The sequence below is a fragment of the Protobothrops mucrosquamatus genome, unplaced genomic scaffold (genome assembly GCF_001527695.2).
Source record: "Protobothrops mucrosquamatus isolate PMUCROS unplaced genomic scaffold, P.Mucros_1.0 scaffold1861, whole genome shotgun sequence".
NCBI lineage: Eukaryota > Metazoa > Chordata > Lepidosauria > Squamata > Viperidae > Protobothrops > Protobothrops mucrosquamatus.
In genome coordinates, this window is record NW_015387990.1 from 50,706 (window position 1) to 68,537 (window position 17,832).

Consider the following 17,832-nt stretch of genomic DNA (forward strand, 5'->3'; position numbering starts at 1 on the left):
CCCTGGGCCTTGTGTTTGACATGTCTGTTCTAGTCCAACCTTTGTGGCTTGGCGGCCCATCTGGAGAGAGAGAACCGTGCTGCTTAAGTGACTCATACGAGCAGCATGCCGGCGTGAACACGCAGCCCAACTAGTTGAGCTGCGCATATGCTGGCCCGCCACTCACATGGCCTGGTTCCCCTCTCCCCCCTCAGCCAGGCGAGCTGCAGTGTGCAAGCTGCGAGCTCACACGCCAGCCCGCCACTCGTGCGAGTTGAGCTTGCATGCACATCCATACCACTCCGCCGTTCACGTGGCCCGGTTGCAAATAGACCAGGGCCCGGTAGTGGGCCACGGTCTGGGGGTTGGGGACCTTTGTTCTGGTCCAACCCCCTTCTCAAGCAGGAAATCCTATTACATTTCAGACAAATTGTCGTCCAATCTCTTCTTTAAAATCTCCAGTGTTGGAGCACCCAGAGTTCTCAAGGTCCCTTCTGATTCCTCTAGATCAGGGGTAGGCAACCTGGGCTCTTTCATGACTCGTGGACTTCAACTCCCAGAATTCCTGAGCCAGCCACGCTGAGGTGAAAGGGAGAGGTTACCAAGCTGAGCCAGGCTGGCTCAGGAATTCTGGGAGTTGAAGTCCACGAGTCATAAAAGAGCCAAGGTTGCCTACCCCTGCTCTAGGTCGTCATTCTGGGAAGCAGGAATTTCAGAGACACAGGGATCAGGTGGATCAGCAACAGCCAGCCTTAGGCAAGGCTCTTAGCCTCTTAGAGCTGTGTCGCTCGGACTGACAAAGGATTGTTCTGGAACAATCAGTATTAGAGCATTAAGGTAGGCATCAGCCAACTTGCTTCAACGGCAATAGGTCCCAAGGCCTATACCGGGGTAGGCAACCTTGGCTCTTTTATGACTTGTGGACTTCAACTCCCAGAATTCCTGAGCCAGCATGGCTCAGCTTGGAAACCTCTCCCTTTCCCCTCAGCGTGGCTGGCTCAGGAATTCTGGGAGTTGAAGTCCACGAGTCATAAAAGAACCAAGGTTGCCTACCCCTGTTCTGGCCATTTCTATAATAACAAACGTATCTAATCAGCAAAACCCAAAGTCAGAGTTTCATTTTTTTTCCATCTCAAATTCAAAGTCCAGAAGCAGTTTCCAAGTGGAAACATCTGTATTCTTTTCTTTGATTCGGGAAGTTAATTTAGCCATCTCTGTTAATTCCATCAGTTTTCCCAGCCAGTCATCCATTGTGGAATTAAAAATATCTTTCCGTTTTTTGTGCATAGAGCATTCTTGCTGCTGTCAGAGTATACGACAATGAAGTTCCTCTTTTTCCCCCCAAGTCCTTCATTCATTAAACCTAAAAAAGAAAAGTCTCTGGTTTTATCTGTATATTCGCTTTAAGAATCTTCTGTATTAAGATGTGAATCCTACTCCAATATTTGTTTTTGCTTTGTTGCAACTCCACCAGAGATGGTTAAAAAGGTCCTCCTTTACCGAGTTCTCGTGCTGCTGAAGGCCGAAGAGTTGGAGCGAAGCTTTTGTGATTTCCAGATTTGGTGAAGATGGAGAGACTGTCCTAACTTTTATCTTTTCTTTTTTTGTCGTCACAGGGAACGAGCAAGTGCAGGAAGAGGGAGAGGAGGAGGAATCTTTCCCGGCCAGCCATCCTGAACCGACAATTAGTGGTGGGTTATCCCTGGAAAGAGCCGCAGGGAAGGGTTTCCAAGGCCCCGAGTCGGACGAGAATCCCGAAGGTCACTCCGAAAGCCATCCTGGAAAGGTGACCAAACGCTTTGAGGAGAGCAGCAGAGGCGCCCGGGAAAGCTCCTCTCAGGAGGGGATTCCCCGGCACGTCGACTCGGGGGAAAGTTCCGGCAAAAGCTTTGGCCCTCAGGAAATTCAACCGATGGAGAAACCTCACAAGTGCTCGTTCTGTGGGGCCAGTTTCTATGAGAGAACTCACCTCATCATCCACGAGAGGATCCACACCGGAGAGAAGCCCTACAAGTGCTCGGTCTGCGAGACGTGGTTCTCTCATCCTTCCGAGCTGATGCGGCACGAGGAGACCCACATGCCTGAGAAACCGCACAAGTGTGCTGTCTGCGGCAAGAGCTTCAACCAGAAAGCCTCCCTCATCACCCACGAGAGGACGCACACGGGGGAGAAGCCCTACGAGTGCTCCGAGTGCGGGAAGAGCTTCAGCACCAGCTCCCAGCTCATCACCCATAAGAGGGTCCACACGGGGGAGAAGCCCTACAGTTGCTCCTACTGCGGGAAGAACTTCAACCAGAAGGCCTCCCTGATCACGCACAAGCGGACGCACACGGGCGAGAAGCCCTACGAGTGCACACTCTGCGGGAAAAGCTTCAGCGCCTGCTCCCAGATCATCAACCACATCCGGGTGCACACGGGAGAGAAGCCCTACGAGTGCCTGGAGTGCGGGAAGCGTTTCGGCAGCAGCTCCCACCTGACGGATCACAAGCGGACGCACACAGGCGAGAAGCCGTACAAGTGCCCCGACTGCGGGAAGAACTTCAGCCGGAGTTCCAACCTTACGGCTCACAGCCGGATCCACACAGGAGAGAAGCCATATATATGCTCAGGTTGTGGCAAGAGCTTCAGGCAAAAGGCCTCCCTCATCACCCACAAGAGGACTCACACGGGGGAGAAGCCCTTCGAATGCGCCGAGTGCGGGAAAAGCTTCATTTCCAGTTCTCGTCTCGTCAGCCATAAACGGGTCCACACGGGGGAGAAACCCTACGAATGCTTAGAGTGCGGGAAATGCTTTATCTCCAGTTCTCACCTTCTAAGCCATAAAAGGGTCCATACGGGAGAGGAACCTTTGAAATGCTCGTAGAACGGAAAGCGTTGCCGATGTGGCACCGGGCTGGCTTCCATGTGACTCTAGCGGGGAATCCTATATCTCCGGGATGGCGTAGCACCTGTAGCTCTGAAGGCCGTTCCATTTCCTCGATGCACCATTGAAAAGTTTTTAAAGAACTTTGTTTTTTTTTGTTTTTTTTAAATAAGCCCAGGGATGTTCCTGCAAGATCTACTTTCTGGTTTTCTTGGTAAGGCCAGCTGACTATGCACTCTGGCCCTTATGTATCTCCGTGCACATCAGCATGTAGAAGATGCAGGCTTGGCTTGCATGAACAGTGCTCTCCACTTCCCGAAAGAGGCAGAAGGGATCGCCCATGGATGTAAACACCATGTATACAGGATACTGACCAAGCTGGTGGGGCCAAAGCATTGACTCAAAAAAAGGTCTGTCTCACAGCGTCCCACATGACAGCTCTGCCAGTCTCAGCAGCTGAACCAGCCTTGCTATAAGATAGAGCAGGATGGGCAACTACGGCCCCTTTACGACCTGTAGACTTCAACTCCCAGAATTCCTGAGCCAGCCATCTTGTTCGTTGTGCAAACCGAGCCCAGTTCAGGAGTACTGCTAGGATAGTTGGGCTCTTGTAACTGCCCAGACTAGCTGCTCTGAGAGGAAACAATGGCCCTTTTATGACTTGTGGACTTCAATCCCCAGAATTCCTGAGCCAGATATGCTGGCTCAGGAATTCTGGGAGTTGAAGTCCACAGGTCGTAAAGGGGCCTTATAATTGTCCATCCCTGAGATAGAGAATAGCTAAGGGGAAATTTGACAGTGAGATAGTTGGAAGATGAAGAGATTTTTGCAGACCTTATGTCTTTCTACCTGCCTGCCTGCCCTCAAGAATTTTCCCCCCTGTTTTCCTGATCAGAGAGAACCTAAAAAGTCCCTGAGTAGTCACTGCTCTGAATATTGTAAAAGATGTACGAAATACTTCACCTGTGTTCATTTTACACCTCTGAGCAAAACATTCTCCAGTGATTTCCCCTTTTCTGCCACAAAACTGCAGTTTGCGAAATGTGGCCCGACCAGATGCAGAGAAAACCTCAAGGCTGGGTTGATATAACACTCTAAACCAGGGGTAGGCAATCTTGGCTCTTTTATGACTTGTGGACTTCAACTCCCAGAATTCCTGAGCCAGCATGGCTCAGCTTGGAAACCTCTCCCTTTCCCCTCAGCATGGCTGGCTGAGGAATTCTGGGAGTTGAAGTCCACGAGTCATAAAAGAGCCAAGGTTGCCTACCGCTGCTCTAAACCAATGTTTCTCAGATTTGTCAACTTTAAGATGTGTGGACCTCAACTCCCAGAATTCATAGCAATGGCTGGAGAATTCTGAGTGTTGAGGTTCACACATCTTAAAAGTTGCTGAGATTGAAAAATAGTGGGCTAAACCCTAACTTCAGGTTGACAAAGCCCAATTGCTTGGTGTTATTCATCTAACACACTAAACAAATAACTATGGCTTAATGAGATGGTCCGGTTCACTCGGCTTTCCAAGACGAGAGATTTACAGGTAGTCCTTGACTTACAACCATAATGGAGCCTGCCCATCGTGGTCATAAATCAGGAGTCTCCTACCTTGGCAACTTTATGACTGGTGGACTTCAACTCCCAGAATTCCTCAGCCAGGCACGCTGGCTGAGGAATTCTGGGAGTTGAAGTCCACCAGTCATAAAGTTACCAAGGTTGGAGGCCCCTTTCATAAATCATGATGATTGTAAAACAATTGTATGGCCTTTTTGCAGCAGTCCTCTGCTACAGTCATAAAGTAAATGCCATGGTAGTTCAGCAAACATGGTGGACTTTAAGCAAACCAATGGTGCACTGTGGGCCCCGTTTTGCCGAAAACCAGAAGCAAATGCCGGTTTTCAGCATAACTGGTGTAAAACGTGGTCACCTGACTGTGGGACAGTACAAATAGCTGTAAATGTGACCTTGTTGCCAAGCTCCCAATGTTTGGTCACGTGACTGCAGGGGGGAAGCAACCATCAGCGCTTTGAATCCGGGTTGTCAGTAGTCACAAGGTAGGCCTGTCTTAACTGGTTGCTAAGCGACCGCTTGTAAGTTGAGGATGTCTGTAGCCCCACTGTAGCCTAATCTAGTTCGTTGTGCAAACTGGGCCCAGTTCAGGAGTACTGCCAGGATTCTTGGAGTCTTGTAACTGCCCAGACTAGCTGCTCTGACAGGGAACAATGGCCCTCTTATGACTTGTGGACTTCAACTCCCAGAATTCCTGAGCCAGACATGTTGGAAGTTGAAGTCCACAGGTCATAAAGGGGCCATAGTTGCCCACCCTTGCTCTTACGTCAGCACTGCAATTCTGTAATGTTTGGGGACGTATGGACTGAGATGCCATGTAGCTCGTGTTTGGTGGATGATGGGAAGCAGAATGCAGGAGTAGATGGCGTGAACTTGCAAAATCCCGCTTCTTAATTTCTGTCATCTGTCCCTCTATATATGAGGCAGTGCTGTACAAAATGGGTATCAAGAGAGACATACTTCCCAAAAAGTGTGTGCAAGAGAGAATTTTAGGAGTATGTTGTATTTTGGGGAGAAAAAAACCATTCTCACATAATTCACACGTGCGTGGGCTGCAGACTTGAGCAGTGATCTCATTGCAAAACATGGAGATATGGAAGAAATACAAGGTGGTGACATCTGGTCTCTAAGTGATTCTTTTCACCCGTACAAAGTCCTTATTTAAAGCTTCCTGCATCCAGCAAGCATGTAGTTTGCATGTATGAACTGCTCCAGGGGGTGTTCTGTTTATGTTCTGGAGGATGGGGTGTTTTCCCCCTTCCCCCATGCATGTGGGAAAATAGGGAAGAGAAGGGTCTGGATCCACTGGAAAGAAAGGATCTTATAGGCAAATAGGAAGGAAGAAGCTGGGATATGTTTACGTCAATATCAAATGGGTGTGATGGAAAGAGAAACATATACTGGCTGTAGAAAGTCTGCACCCCCTGTTAAAATGCCAGTTTTTTGAGATGTAAAAAAATCAGACCAAGATTAATCATTTCAGAATTTTTTTCCCCACCTTTAATATAACATATAAGCTGTACAATTCAGTCGAAAAATGAAGCAAAATTATTTAGTGGGGGGAAAAATGAAAATTAAAAAAACTAGAATAATGTGGCTGTATAAGTGTTCACATCCTTTTATAGGTAGGGATGTGGCTATGTTCAGAAGTAACCAATCACATTCAAACTGAGGTTAAATAGCAGTCAGTACATGCCTGCCATTAATTAAAGTGACTCTGATCAAGCCCATTAATATTCAGCTATTCTAATAGGATTTTTCTGATGGTTTTTACTCAGTTACCTCTTACAGCTAAAGCCATGGCCTGCAAAAGAGCTTACAAAGCCACGGAGGAATCTTTTGTCGGAAGGTATCAGTCAAGAAACAAATTCAAAAACTTTTTGAAGGCGTTGGATATACCATGGGACACTTTGAAGACAGTCTTCAACAGTGGAGAAAATATGGTACAACAGGGACATTACCAAGAACTGGATGTCCTTTCAAAATGGATGAAAAAGGAAAATTAATCTGAGAGGCTGCCAAGAGGCTTACAGCAACATTAAAAGGAGCTGAAGGAATTTCTGGCAAGTACTGGTTGTGTAGCACATGTGAAAACAATCTCCTGTAACATCCCAATCAGCATAGAAAAAAAGCACATACCACAGGCACCATATAAATACCACACACAGAACAGCCCAAAGCACACACACTGCTAGAGAGAAGTTCCCTGAAGATGGGCTCCAGCATGAATCCAAAAGTCTTGGATGGAAAATAAAACTTCTGGTCCCGGTGACCGACCCAGATTGGATCCTGCAACATTATCCCCGGGACACGTATGTTCGCCTTCATTCATGACAATCTCCCCGTATTCTTCATATGTCTGGACTGTGGGGTAGGGTGGCAAGATGGAAGCCTTTTTCTTACAAACAATAAATAAATAAAAATAAATCCCCCCATCTAAGCCTAGCTATATTTTGCAAAAATCTACATTTAGTCTGACAAAAGCATGTGGGGGAAAAATGTTAAGTTCTGATGGGAGCAAGGCTGAACCTTTTGGCCGTAATTGCAAAAAAAAAAAAAATACGATTGGCGCAAAAACAACACTGCGCATTACCCAAAGCGTGGTGATGGCAGCATTATGCATTGGGGCTGCTTTTCTTCAGCTGGAGCTGGAGGCCTTAGTCAAGGTGGAGGGAATTGTGAACCGTTCCAAATGTCAGCCTATTTTGGGCAACCTAACCCTTCAGGACTCTGCTACAAGGCTACAAAATGAAGATGAATTTTTACCTTCCAACACAATGACTCAAAGCATACCTCCGAATCGATAAAAGAATGGCTTCACCAGAAGAAGGATCCACATTTTGGAACGGCTCGGATCTGAACCCAATTAAAAATGTGCGGAGTAACTTGGAAGAGGGGCCTGGCACAGGAGATGCCCGAACAATCTGACAGATTAGGAGCACTTTTTGCGAGGAAGAGCGGGCAAAGATTCCCAAGGCAAGATGTGGTTATCTCAAAAGATTGCATGCATGCTGTCATAAAACCAAAAGGGGCTTCCACAAAGCATTAGCTTAAGGGTGTGCATCTTTATGCAACCCACGTTATTGTAAATTTTTCATTTGTTAGTTTTCCCTCTAGAACAGACATGTCAAAACACAAGGCCCGGGGGCCGGGTGCGGCCCGCGAAGTGGTTTCATGCGGCCCGCAAAGCCATCCTGGAAACAGTGAGAGAACGGCCCCCGCTGCCTTGGCCCTGGCCCAGGCCGGCCGGGAGCCAATGTACAATTTTGTGATGGCCATCTTGGCACTTGCCCCGGTCCCACCCCCTTCTGCCAGAGACCCTCAGATCTGTCCCACTCCTGCCCAGGCCCCCAGGCACCCTTGATGCGAATGATGTAGAGCTGGCCATGCCCACCCAGTAGGCTTCATCCACTCCATCCACACCTACCCAGTAGGCTGCACCCACTCTGGCCACACCTAACCGGCCCCCCAAGGGCAACCGCAATGCTGATGCGGCCCTCAAGTGAAATTGAGTTTGACACCCCTGCTCTAGAAGATTTCAGGTTTTCAATTGAGTTGTGCAACTCGTACGTTATATTAAAAAATTCTAAAGTGATTTATTTTGATCTGTTCTTTTTTTTTTTACTTCTTAAAGCCTGGCATTTTAACAGGGGTGTGTAGACTTTTTATATCCACCGTACTTGTAGAAAACGAGCCTTGAGCCAAGAGAGGAGCTGCAAAAACATATGTCCCCTTTTTAATGTGTTTTTTCCCCCTTTGTTCTGCAGTTAATGAACACAAAGGTGAGGAAAGGGCTCTAAAATATTTCTTCCATTTTTGGGGGGGTCGGTGAGACTGAAAACAGGGAGGATTCTGGGAAAATGAGAAGTTGATGTTGGCCATCTCTTCCTTCCTAGCCTCAATGTCTGGAAGGCAGGAATGTACCAAGCTATCTAGGAAGTTAGGGGGTGGGTTTTCTGACTGTTCTTCCGTAACATCTTCCCCGTCCTCTGCATTAACCCTGATTTTATTACTAATGTCAGCCGTCCAACTAGGTTAGACAGCAAAAGAAACTCCTGGGACATTTTTTTTACCAAGACTATAAGTTTACCTGAGATTCCGTGTGGGTACAGAAGTAGAAAAGTTCTAACAATTTCACGCGAAAACAGCACAGGAAAACCTTCCCTTTTCCCCTTGGACCTCCCATTGTCCACCATCCACCGTCCACCAATCATTTACACTCTCTTCGTTTTGGGAAGGATCTGTCTGCCTCAGAATTCCCCAGCTGGCGACTTTGAGGTGTTGGGTTTGTCTCAGGCTTCCCATCTGCACAGGTGCATTGCAAATTTCCCTCCCAAACGTCCCTTACATTCCCAATGCATTCCCTCCCCCCTTCCCATTACAGTTGTCTGGAACGTAGTGAGTCAATCATGGCGATCAGGGCAATGTTTGGCAATTTTTAAGGTGTGTGGACTTCAACTCTCAGAATTCTAGATTCGAAAAACATTGGTTTGTAGCAGTGGCGGCGAACCTATGGCACGCGTGCCAGAGGGGGCACTCGGAGCCCTCTCTGTGGGCATGCACGCCGTGGCCCCAGCCCTGCCTCCCCCCGCAGTCCCCTCACCAGCAGCCCCCCGGAGGAGAGTCGCCCCTGGGCGTGGCCCACGTGGTGCAGCACAGCCAAGGACATGGCACTTGGGCAGCGGGGACAAGACTGCCCTCTTGCCCTGTCGTGCACAGATGATGCTGTGGGGTGCAGGCAGGCATAGCCACCATGGCGCTGCTGAGCCACCTGGGTGATCAGCGGGCTGTGAAGGCGGCAGGTGGCCCTGCGGGCAGGTGGGGCAGGGCGCAGGCGGAGGGCATAGCCGCCATGGCGCCGCTGGGCCGTCTGGGCAATCTGCTGCAACGGGCCATGGGGGCGATGGGTGGTCCTGCGGGCGAGTGGGGCAGGGGCAGTTTTTGGGCACTTGGTCTCTAAAAGGTTCACCATCACTGGTTTATAGCTTCCTATAGCTTCCTTGCTGGCTTACATGGATTTGGGTTCATTTAGAAATTGGGAACGTGGACTCTTAATGTTCTGGGCAGAATATAGTTGGGTAAAATTGATACTGGCCTATTCCATAAACGGTAATCTATTTTATAGTATCTCAGGGCAACTTAATAGATGAGAAGGGGGAATCTTAATTTGTCTTACAGTAATCCTGCTGCTAGACTAGACTGGAAGGCATGTTAAGAAGGATCTATGGGGTTACCTTCCCCCAGTCAGAAAGGTGGAGAAGGGAAAGATTTATCACACTGCAGTGCAGAGACTGACCGTGGTTGTTAGAAAAACTAAGTCTTGGATGGGAACTTTCAGGAGATGCTTGCTAGGCTGTAAGGTTGAGAGGTCAACCAGGAAGCACTTCTGCACTCATCTCAGAAAACTGCAAAGATCTGTCCGTGAAGTCATCAGGAACTGAGCCCAACTTGAAGGAGAGTTGATATCGTTGGGTAGAGCATTTGACCATTCCAATAAAAGAGGGGCTGGGGTCTCCTTCGTTGTCTCTTTTATTGTTTTGATCCAAAATTATGCGCAACCAGTACAGGCTCAGGAACCCAAGTTCAGTCCAAACTCTGCATTTGAGAAATCCTTCTTCAAACTGATTTGAGCCTCAATCAGACGGGGCCTATTTTAATCTCGGCTGGCAATTTTTACACTTGAGATATTCCTAAAGCGAGAAGGCTCCGCGTGCTTCTCTGTTTTTGCTTGGTATTCTTGAAATTCCTAGTTGGGTGGCTATAATAAATTTAAATAAATAACCATACATGATTGTAGGCATGCTGTCCTCTTGTAATCCTAGGTTGTTTTTTCGCCAATGCTTGTTCTCTCCTCCTTAAGGGGAAAATGGAGATCACACGTAGCTATAATTCCATCCCATCTGATTTGGGGTTCCGTTTCATGAGTCAGGGAAGATTTGAATGCAGGTCTTGCCGGTCCAGGAGAAGTTCTACAAGAGCTTTGCCAACCTGGTGCCCTCAAGATGGTTGGACAGGAACTCCCACCGTACCAGGCAGGCTATCCTCCCCCAACGACGGGCATTATAATCTGATGTTGCTGGAGTGGTCCAGGGTGGAAAACTCTAGTGCTGAGCCCACCTGCATCCCAGAATTCAAATTGTTTATAGTGTGTATCTAGCTAGAAGGAAATCCCTTTCTTCCATGAAAAACAACAACAACGTTCAGCGATGGTCCTGATTAAGCCGCTGTGTCTCGGAATCTGCCTTTCCTTCCAGTCCAGATTAGCCAGTGCTTCCTTCTGAGATGCTCGTGACACCACTGCCTTTCCTCCAGCCCTCTGTGGCTTTCTCCTCACAAGAAACTTCACCTTTTGCGCCCGTCTGTAGCCCCTCAACCTTGTATGCATGCCTGCTTTATTCGCACAGAGAGGCACTGCTTTCTTCCCATGAACGTTTGTGATTCTGTAGTTGTAAATGCATTAAAAATATCTTTAATTTACCCTTGGGTGTTTTTTATCAGTTATATCTTAAACTGTGTGTGTGTGTGTGTGTGTGTGTGTGTGTGTGTGTGTATGGACTCTTATTTCATTACATGAAGGGTAGGGAAGATGCCTGGCTCTGCTCTGTTGATTAATAAAACTGAAATAGAATGGAATAGAATAGAATAGGAATAAAGGAATAGAATAGAATAGAACAGGAATAAAAGAACAGAATAGAATAGGAATAAAAATAGAATAAGAATAGAATAGAATAGGAATAGAAGAATACAATTAGAATAGAATAAGAATAAAATAGGAATAAAAATAGAATTAGAATAGAATAGGTATTGAAGAATAGAATTAGAACAGAATAAGAATAGAATAGGAATAGAAAGAATAGAATAGAACAGAATAAGAATAGAATAGAATAGAATAGAATAGAATAGAATAGGAATAAAAGAATAGAACTAATAGAATAGAATAGGAATAGAAGAATAGAATAGGAATAGAATAAGAATAGAACAGAACAATAGGAATAAAAGAATAGAATAGAATAGGAATAAAAGAATAGAATAGGAATAAAAGAATAGAATAGAATAGGAATAAAAGAATAGAATAAGAATAGAATAGGAATAGAAGATTAGAATAGGAATAGAATAGGAATAGAATAATAGAATAGGAATAGAAAGAATAGAACAGAATAAGAATAGAATAGGAATAAAAGAATAGAATTAATAGAATAGGAATAGAATAAGAATAGAACAGAATAGGAATAAAAGAATAGAATAGAATAGAATAGAAACTGGAAGGGACCTTGGAGGTCTTCTAGTCCAGCCCCCTGCTTAAGCAGGAGAACCTATACCATTTCAGATAAGTGACTGTAGCCTCTTCTTAAAAAGTGATGCTAGACTTATTTATGCGGAGATAGTGGCATCCTATAGCTTTTTTGCTATCCTGATTTGAATGCACCCTTTTAGAAAGTTTCCTTTGGTGGCAATGGAAACTTTCACTAAGTTTAATGGAAAGACATCGGAAAAATTATTGTATGCTGCCCTGAGCCCCTCCGTGGGGGAGATGGGTGGCCATATAAATCTAATTAATAAATAAGAATTCAGGAAACAGCTGAGAAGGGAAGACTTAATCCTGTTTTTCCCATGAATTGAATCTCTTGTTAATTTTTACTTTATTTTTCTTAGTTCATCACATCTAGAAACTGCCCATTTCCCTTACGGAGGGACTTTGGTGTTGTACAAATGAAATGTTAAAAACACAAAAACTGAATATAAAACTTGAAAAAGAGGCACTGGCTACTTTTGCTATTACTAATACTACTACGGTTGATATCCTGCCTATCTTGTAGGAAGACAGTGAAGGAAATAGGGATGACATGATTCCTTATGGACCTCGAACAACAGAAATGCAAGTAGTTACAATCACAAAGCCATTGGTATATAAGCAGGAGGCAAACCCAACTCTCCTAGCATTGATGATACTATCTAGTTTGGTAAGGAAACGTCTGCAAGAAAACAACCAATCACAGAGACCACAATTCAGCCCTGAACTACAAATGTTCTCTTCTATTAGGTCAGGGGTAGGCCACCTTGGCTCTTTTATGACTCGTGGACTTCAACTCCCAGAATTCTGGGAGTTGAAGTCCACGAGTCATAAAAGAGCCAAGGTTGCCTGCCCCTGTATTAGGTCTATCAAAGTTTTGTACCATTCAGCTGGAAATCCATCTGGTCCCGGGCTTTCCCAATTTCACAGATCACAGCGTCCCTGTGATCATTTTTACTTGTCCGTATTTAGAGAATAACAAAGATAACCTTGGTAGAGTGATATAAGATCCACTGCAGGAGCAATGTGGGTGAGACTTATTTTGTAAGTCCAGATAATATTCCAGAGTGGCTCAACTCACACTTCCCCATTCACTGAAATATAAGAAGGAAAAGGGGTCGCATCATAATCGACTTGCAAGATTCTGATATTATATAATCAATCTCAATAAAAGCAGTTTTGGCCTGCTGATTTCATGGACTGGTCTACCTAAGGGAGCTTACATATAATTACAAATACGTTGGTTTTTTAAAATATATTTTATTAATTTTTTAACATAATCACCTTAATATTCGGTAAACTGTGTGTTGTCTGAGTTTACATTTTGTTGTTAATTGCGAAGTCGTGTCCGACCCATCATGACCCCATGGACAACGGTCCTCCACGTCTTCCTGTCCTCTACCATGTTCTGGAGTCCATTTAAGCTCAGGCCTACTGCAAATCCACATAATAACCTTACTTGATTTCCTCTTTTTCCCATAATGTTCTCTTTTACCAACCTTAAGTTAATACGATTCTTGTTGTTTTAATGAATGATGATTGAGTATAAAGTTTTCTAATAAAAGTATTGGGTTGGCTGACATGAGAAAGCATAGACTTAAATATTTAAATGTAATTAACTTTGAGAAAATCTTAACCAGTAAGAATGTTTTGAACATTGTGGGGAAAACAAATGTAAACAAGAACTGTAAACAGGATCTATGATGAGACAACCAGAATGACTAGATAGAAAAGGAACATTATATTGATGTGATTATTATCTACAAATACGTTTTTATGTTCCAGAGAAATCTCTTCCATTTCAATATGTCCCAGAAAAATTAGTCATTTGCTGTTCAGTTACAAAAGTCTATGGTTAATGTAAACACCGTAAACCTATTGATGAGTAGATGTTTTGGTAAATAGATCAGGTTACTGAAGATGACCAGAAGACACCCATAAGCATCCAGCTAACACACCACTGGCAGTTTCTCTTCTAAAGATTTGAACTTTAATTTTCTTTTATTTTCATTTTTCTAATTTTTATTTCTTTGATTTTTCCAATGCAAATTTCTTTTCTTCCGCATAATCCATAGGTGGGCCTTTAAAATATTCCTATGGATTTGGAAAAAGTCGATGTTTATTTTTGTTAATTTTTTTTAACTTTGATTCATTTTTAATGCATTACCTATATTATTTGTACTGGTGACCCTGGACTTATGACCGTAATGGAACCTGCCCATCACAATCATAAGTCACAATGGTTGTAAAGCAAGTCATCCACATGACCAACCCAATCCTGTGACCATTTTAATGGCATTAAGCAAACGCTTTGGTCGTAAAGCACCCTCGGTGTTTGCGATGGGCCAGTTTTGTTGAAACCAGGAATGAATGTCAGTTTTTGGCAAAAACCATCATAAAACTCAGTCATGTGATTCCGAGAGGCTGTGTGATGACCCAGGGCACAGCACCGGGGCAATGCAGTCAGCTGGCAATTCAAACCGCCCTTTAATTGCTCCAAATTTTCCCCAAATGCTCCCATGTTTCTGGCAATCCTCCAAACACAGGAAGGCACACACACCTCTGGCTGCAAGTAGTTACACATACAGTCTGATTAGGAGAGGAATTTACTCAAGGCCACGGAGATAAGAAAGAGTGACACATACATCATAAACCTAATGAGTGTGTGTGAATACACGCTTGCCTGAGCAGTTTCAGTAGGGGAGCCAAAATACAATCTGAGTTCCTTAAACATCCAAGCAATGTTGTCAGCCAGTCCAATGGTCAGAGTGTCCAGGTTTCCAAGCAGAAGTCACCGAACAAGAGATCAGCAACAACACACACAAAACTCCAAGGAATCAGCGTTTGTTCCCAACAAAAGCCTCTCCCCACAGCGTCTCCATAAATCTCATTCTCCAGGTGTGCCTTGTGGAGAGGGGTGGGACGCTCTCCTCCTGAATAGTTGAGCCTGCCTGCGTTGTTCCCTCCTTCTCTCCAGTCTCTGTGCTCTAGGATCAGGTGGGGGTGGCCTTGCTCATCGCCTGAACTCTGCCTCTCCTGTTCCTCCTGTCCCACTCCTGAAGGACCCTGGCCTGCCTTTGCCTGCTCTTCCCCACATTCCTCTGAAGCCACAGACACCTCTCCCTCGACCTCCATAGGGTCCCGTTCCACCTCATTTTCCTCCGCAGGCTCAGATGAGACATGACAGGCTGCAAACAACCATAAATGTAGGCTGGTTGCCAAGCACCTGACGGGTGGTCACGTGACATGGGGTAGGGCAGGTGTCAGAATTTAAGTGATAAGCTGAAAGTTGACTACCTTATTTTGACCTGGAATATTTTGCCTGCACTGACGATTGCTTCCACATGAACATGAAAATTTTGCCTGCACTGATGATTGCTTTCACATGAACGTGCAAGTGGTCTACTGTTCACAACCAGGTAGAGACGCTTAAAGCAGGTCACTAACCAAAATAGAAACCCCTTTTGGGGATGAGTTTCTGGGCTGCTGAGCAGGACAAAGTTCTTTGGGAAACCAAACGTTTGCTGAATTAACCAGTGCAACAGCTTTGCCTTCAGAAATCATGGGCGCTCCATCACTGGAAGTTTTTAAGAAGAGACTGGACAGCCACTTGTCTGAAATGGTATAAGGTCTCCTGCTTGAGCAGGGGGTTGGACTAGATAACCTCCAAGATCCCTTCCAGCTCTATTCTGATCGATTGACTGAACAGGAGTGAATTTTGTGCTGCTATTTTCAAAGCTGGATGATGCCACTTTAACATGGGTTACAAACACTTCAGCGGACAGCCAAAGTAGCTCAGCTGAGAGAGCGTTAGACTGAAGATCTAAAGGTCCCTGGTTCAATCCCGGGCTTTGGCAAAGCTTGTGAGTAATGCACATTTTTTTATAGTCTTATCTCAGACCTCCCCTCCATGACTGCAAGTTCTAGCTCAGGGGTCCCTAACCTCTGGGCCGCATTTGCAACCGGGCCACGGAAACAGCAGGCGAGCGCGTGGGCACATTCAGTTCTGAGAGAAGCTGAAGAAGCTTCTTGGATGAGAAGTGTAACGTCTTCAAAAAAAAAGATGTTGAGACTCTAGAAAGAGTACACAGAACAGCAACAAAGATGATTAGGGGACTGGAGGCCAAAGTATATAAGGAACGGTTGCTGGAATTGGGTATGTCTAGTTTAATGAAGAGAAGGACGAGGGGGGACATGATAGCAGTGTTCCAATATCTCAGGGGCTGCCACAAAGAAGAGGGAGGGTCAAGCTATTCTCCAAAGCGCCTGAAGGCAGGACAAGAAGCAACGGATAGAAACTAATCAAGGAGAGAAGCAACCTAGAACTAAGGAGAAACTTCCTGACAGTTAGAACAATTAACCAGTGGAACAACCTGCCTCCAGAAGTGGTGAATGTTCCAACACTGGAAGTTTTTAAAAAGAGACTGGACAGCCATTTGTCCGAAATGGTATAGGGTTTCCTGCCTGAGTAGGGGGTTGGACTAGATGACCTCCAAGGTCCCTTCCAACTTTATTATTATTATTATTATTATTATTATTATTATGATGATGATGATGATGATGATGATGATGATGATGATGATGATGGTTGTTATTATTATTATTATTATTAAAAACAAGAAAGTCCAGTTGCCTCATGAAAAAATCACCTTTGGGACAACCATGACCAGGATGACTGAGAATCTCCCATTTCTCCTAGCTTCATTTCCCACCCCCCTTTTAGCTTCTAGCCGCCCAGGCTAGAATGGAAGCCTCAAAGGTGCGAGGGGGGGAAACGAAGCTGGGATAAAGCTCGCCCACCTGTCTTAACTGAAACACTGTTAAATGAACAGTTGTAAATCAAGGACTCCCTGTCAAATTTTAACATTCTGCTAAATTTAGTAGCTGGAGCAGTGGGGTGGTGCAGTGAGCCAGAACACATAGTTGTGGTAGATTGATTGGAGAGTGCTGGCTCCTGCGTGAGGCAATCTGCACTGTGATTGGTTGCTGTGGGTATGGAGGGGGAGTTTCCCTTCCCCCGCCTTTTTCTCCTGTGTCCTCTGATGTTACCTCATGATGTTCTTGCTGTGTTGATTTACCTGATGATGCTCCTGTTTGCCTGACTATCTAGTCTGCTGTGCTCAGAGGTGTAAAATGTATTCATTTATATAAAACTACAAGTCTGTGTCAGCGTCTCTGACTCCACGTGGACACCTGCTATGCAATTCCCTGACAAGGAGTCTCTAAGGAAAAAAAAAATTCAGGCGCCTCCTGGGATTAACTGATTTATAATGATGTCATGGTTCCAACAGATGGAACTCTTCAAAAGAACTTCGAGGCATTGTTTACCTTAAAGAATCTTTATTCGAGAGGCATAACATCGGCACTAACATAATCGAAGCCAAAAACTGGATTCCCCCCCCCTTGAGCACATAGTATCAAAGCATAATTCTCTCCTCCAATTAACAGTCATAAATCACATTCCCCAATTAGTTTAAAGCGTGGGCTTTCCCTCCAGCTCTCCAGCCCGCCAATTCTTATCATCTCTTATTTCAACAACCTTGATTCTCAGGCTAGGTTCAGTATTATTATGTCTAGCTGAACTCTCATGCACATCCCCCCCTCCCCAGCATCATCTAACTCTAAAAGCGAAAAGAAGAAAATGGCTACATCTCCATCTGTTGTCAATGCAAAAAACATCCAATGTTAGCAGCGTTGACAAACGAATTATTTTCAAAGTTAGAATCACAGGGTTACATAGGTAATGGCACCTGAAGTGTACATCTTAGGACTATGATTTATGGATGATCCATGGCCCCCAGCTCTTACAGGCACCAAACCTGAAGAATAACACCCAGAACAACATTGTCAAGGTTCCGACTAATGGACCCAAATAAATCAGAACTCCGAGGCTTGAAGTTTCCTCAAAGAACATGTTTATTGGATACATAATATCACCACGGTCAAAAGTGAAACCAACTTTAAACTCCCCCACCCAGGAATTTCACGTAACTAAATGTAACACTTCCCTCCACCTACTATGCCAGTGATGGCGAACCTTTTAGAGACCGAATGCCTAAACCGCAACCCAAAACCCTCTTATTTATCGCAAAGTGCCAGGGCCGCATCAGCATTGTGGTGCCCTCAGAGGGGGTTG

At 45.1% G+C, this 17,832-nt stretch overlaps 1 protein-coding gene and 1 non-coding gene across 2 annotated transcripts in view; both read left to right on the forward strand.

Annotated features, from left to right (window-relative positions):
* The window catches only part of LOC107294192 (zinc finger protein 436-like), a 38,058-nt gene extending 35,216 nt beyond the window's left edge, over window positions 1–2,842 (forward strand). The window contains exon 4 of the mRNA XM_015823404.1: window positions 1,596–2,842. Coding sequence (XP_015678890.1) covers window positions 1,596–2,842 — 1,247 coding nt within the window. The remainder of the gene's footprint in view (window positions 1–1,595) is intronic.
* Window positions 2,843–15,480: 12,638 nt separating this feature from the next.
* Window positions 15,481–15,553, forward strand: TRNAF-GAA. The gene has a single exon. It is a non-coding gene; the product is annotated as a tRNA-Phe (tRNA).
* Window positions 15,554–17,832: the final 2,279 nt, after the last annotated feature.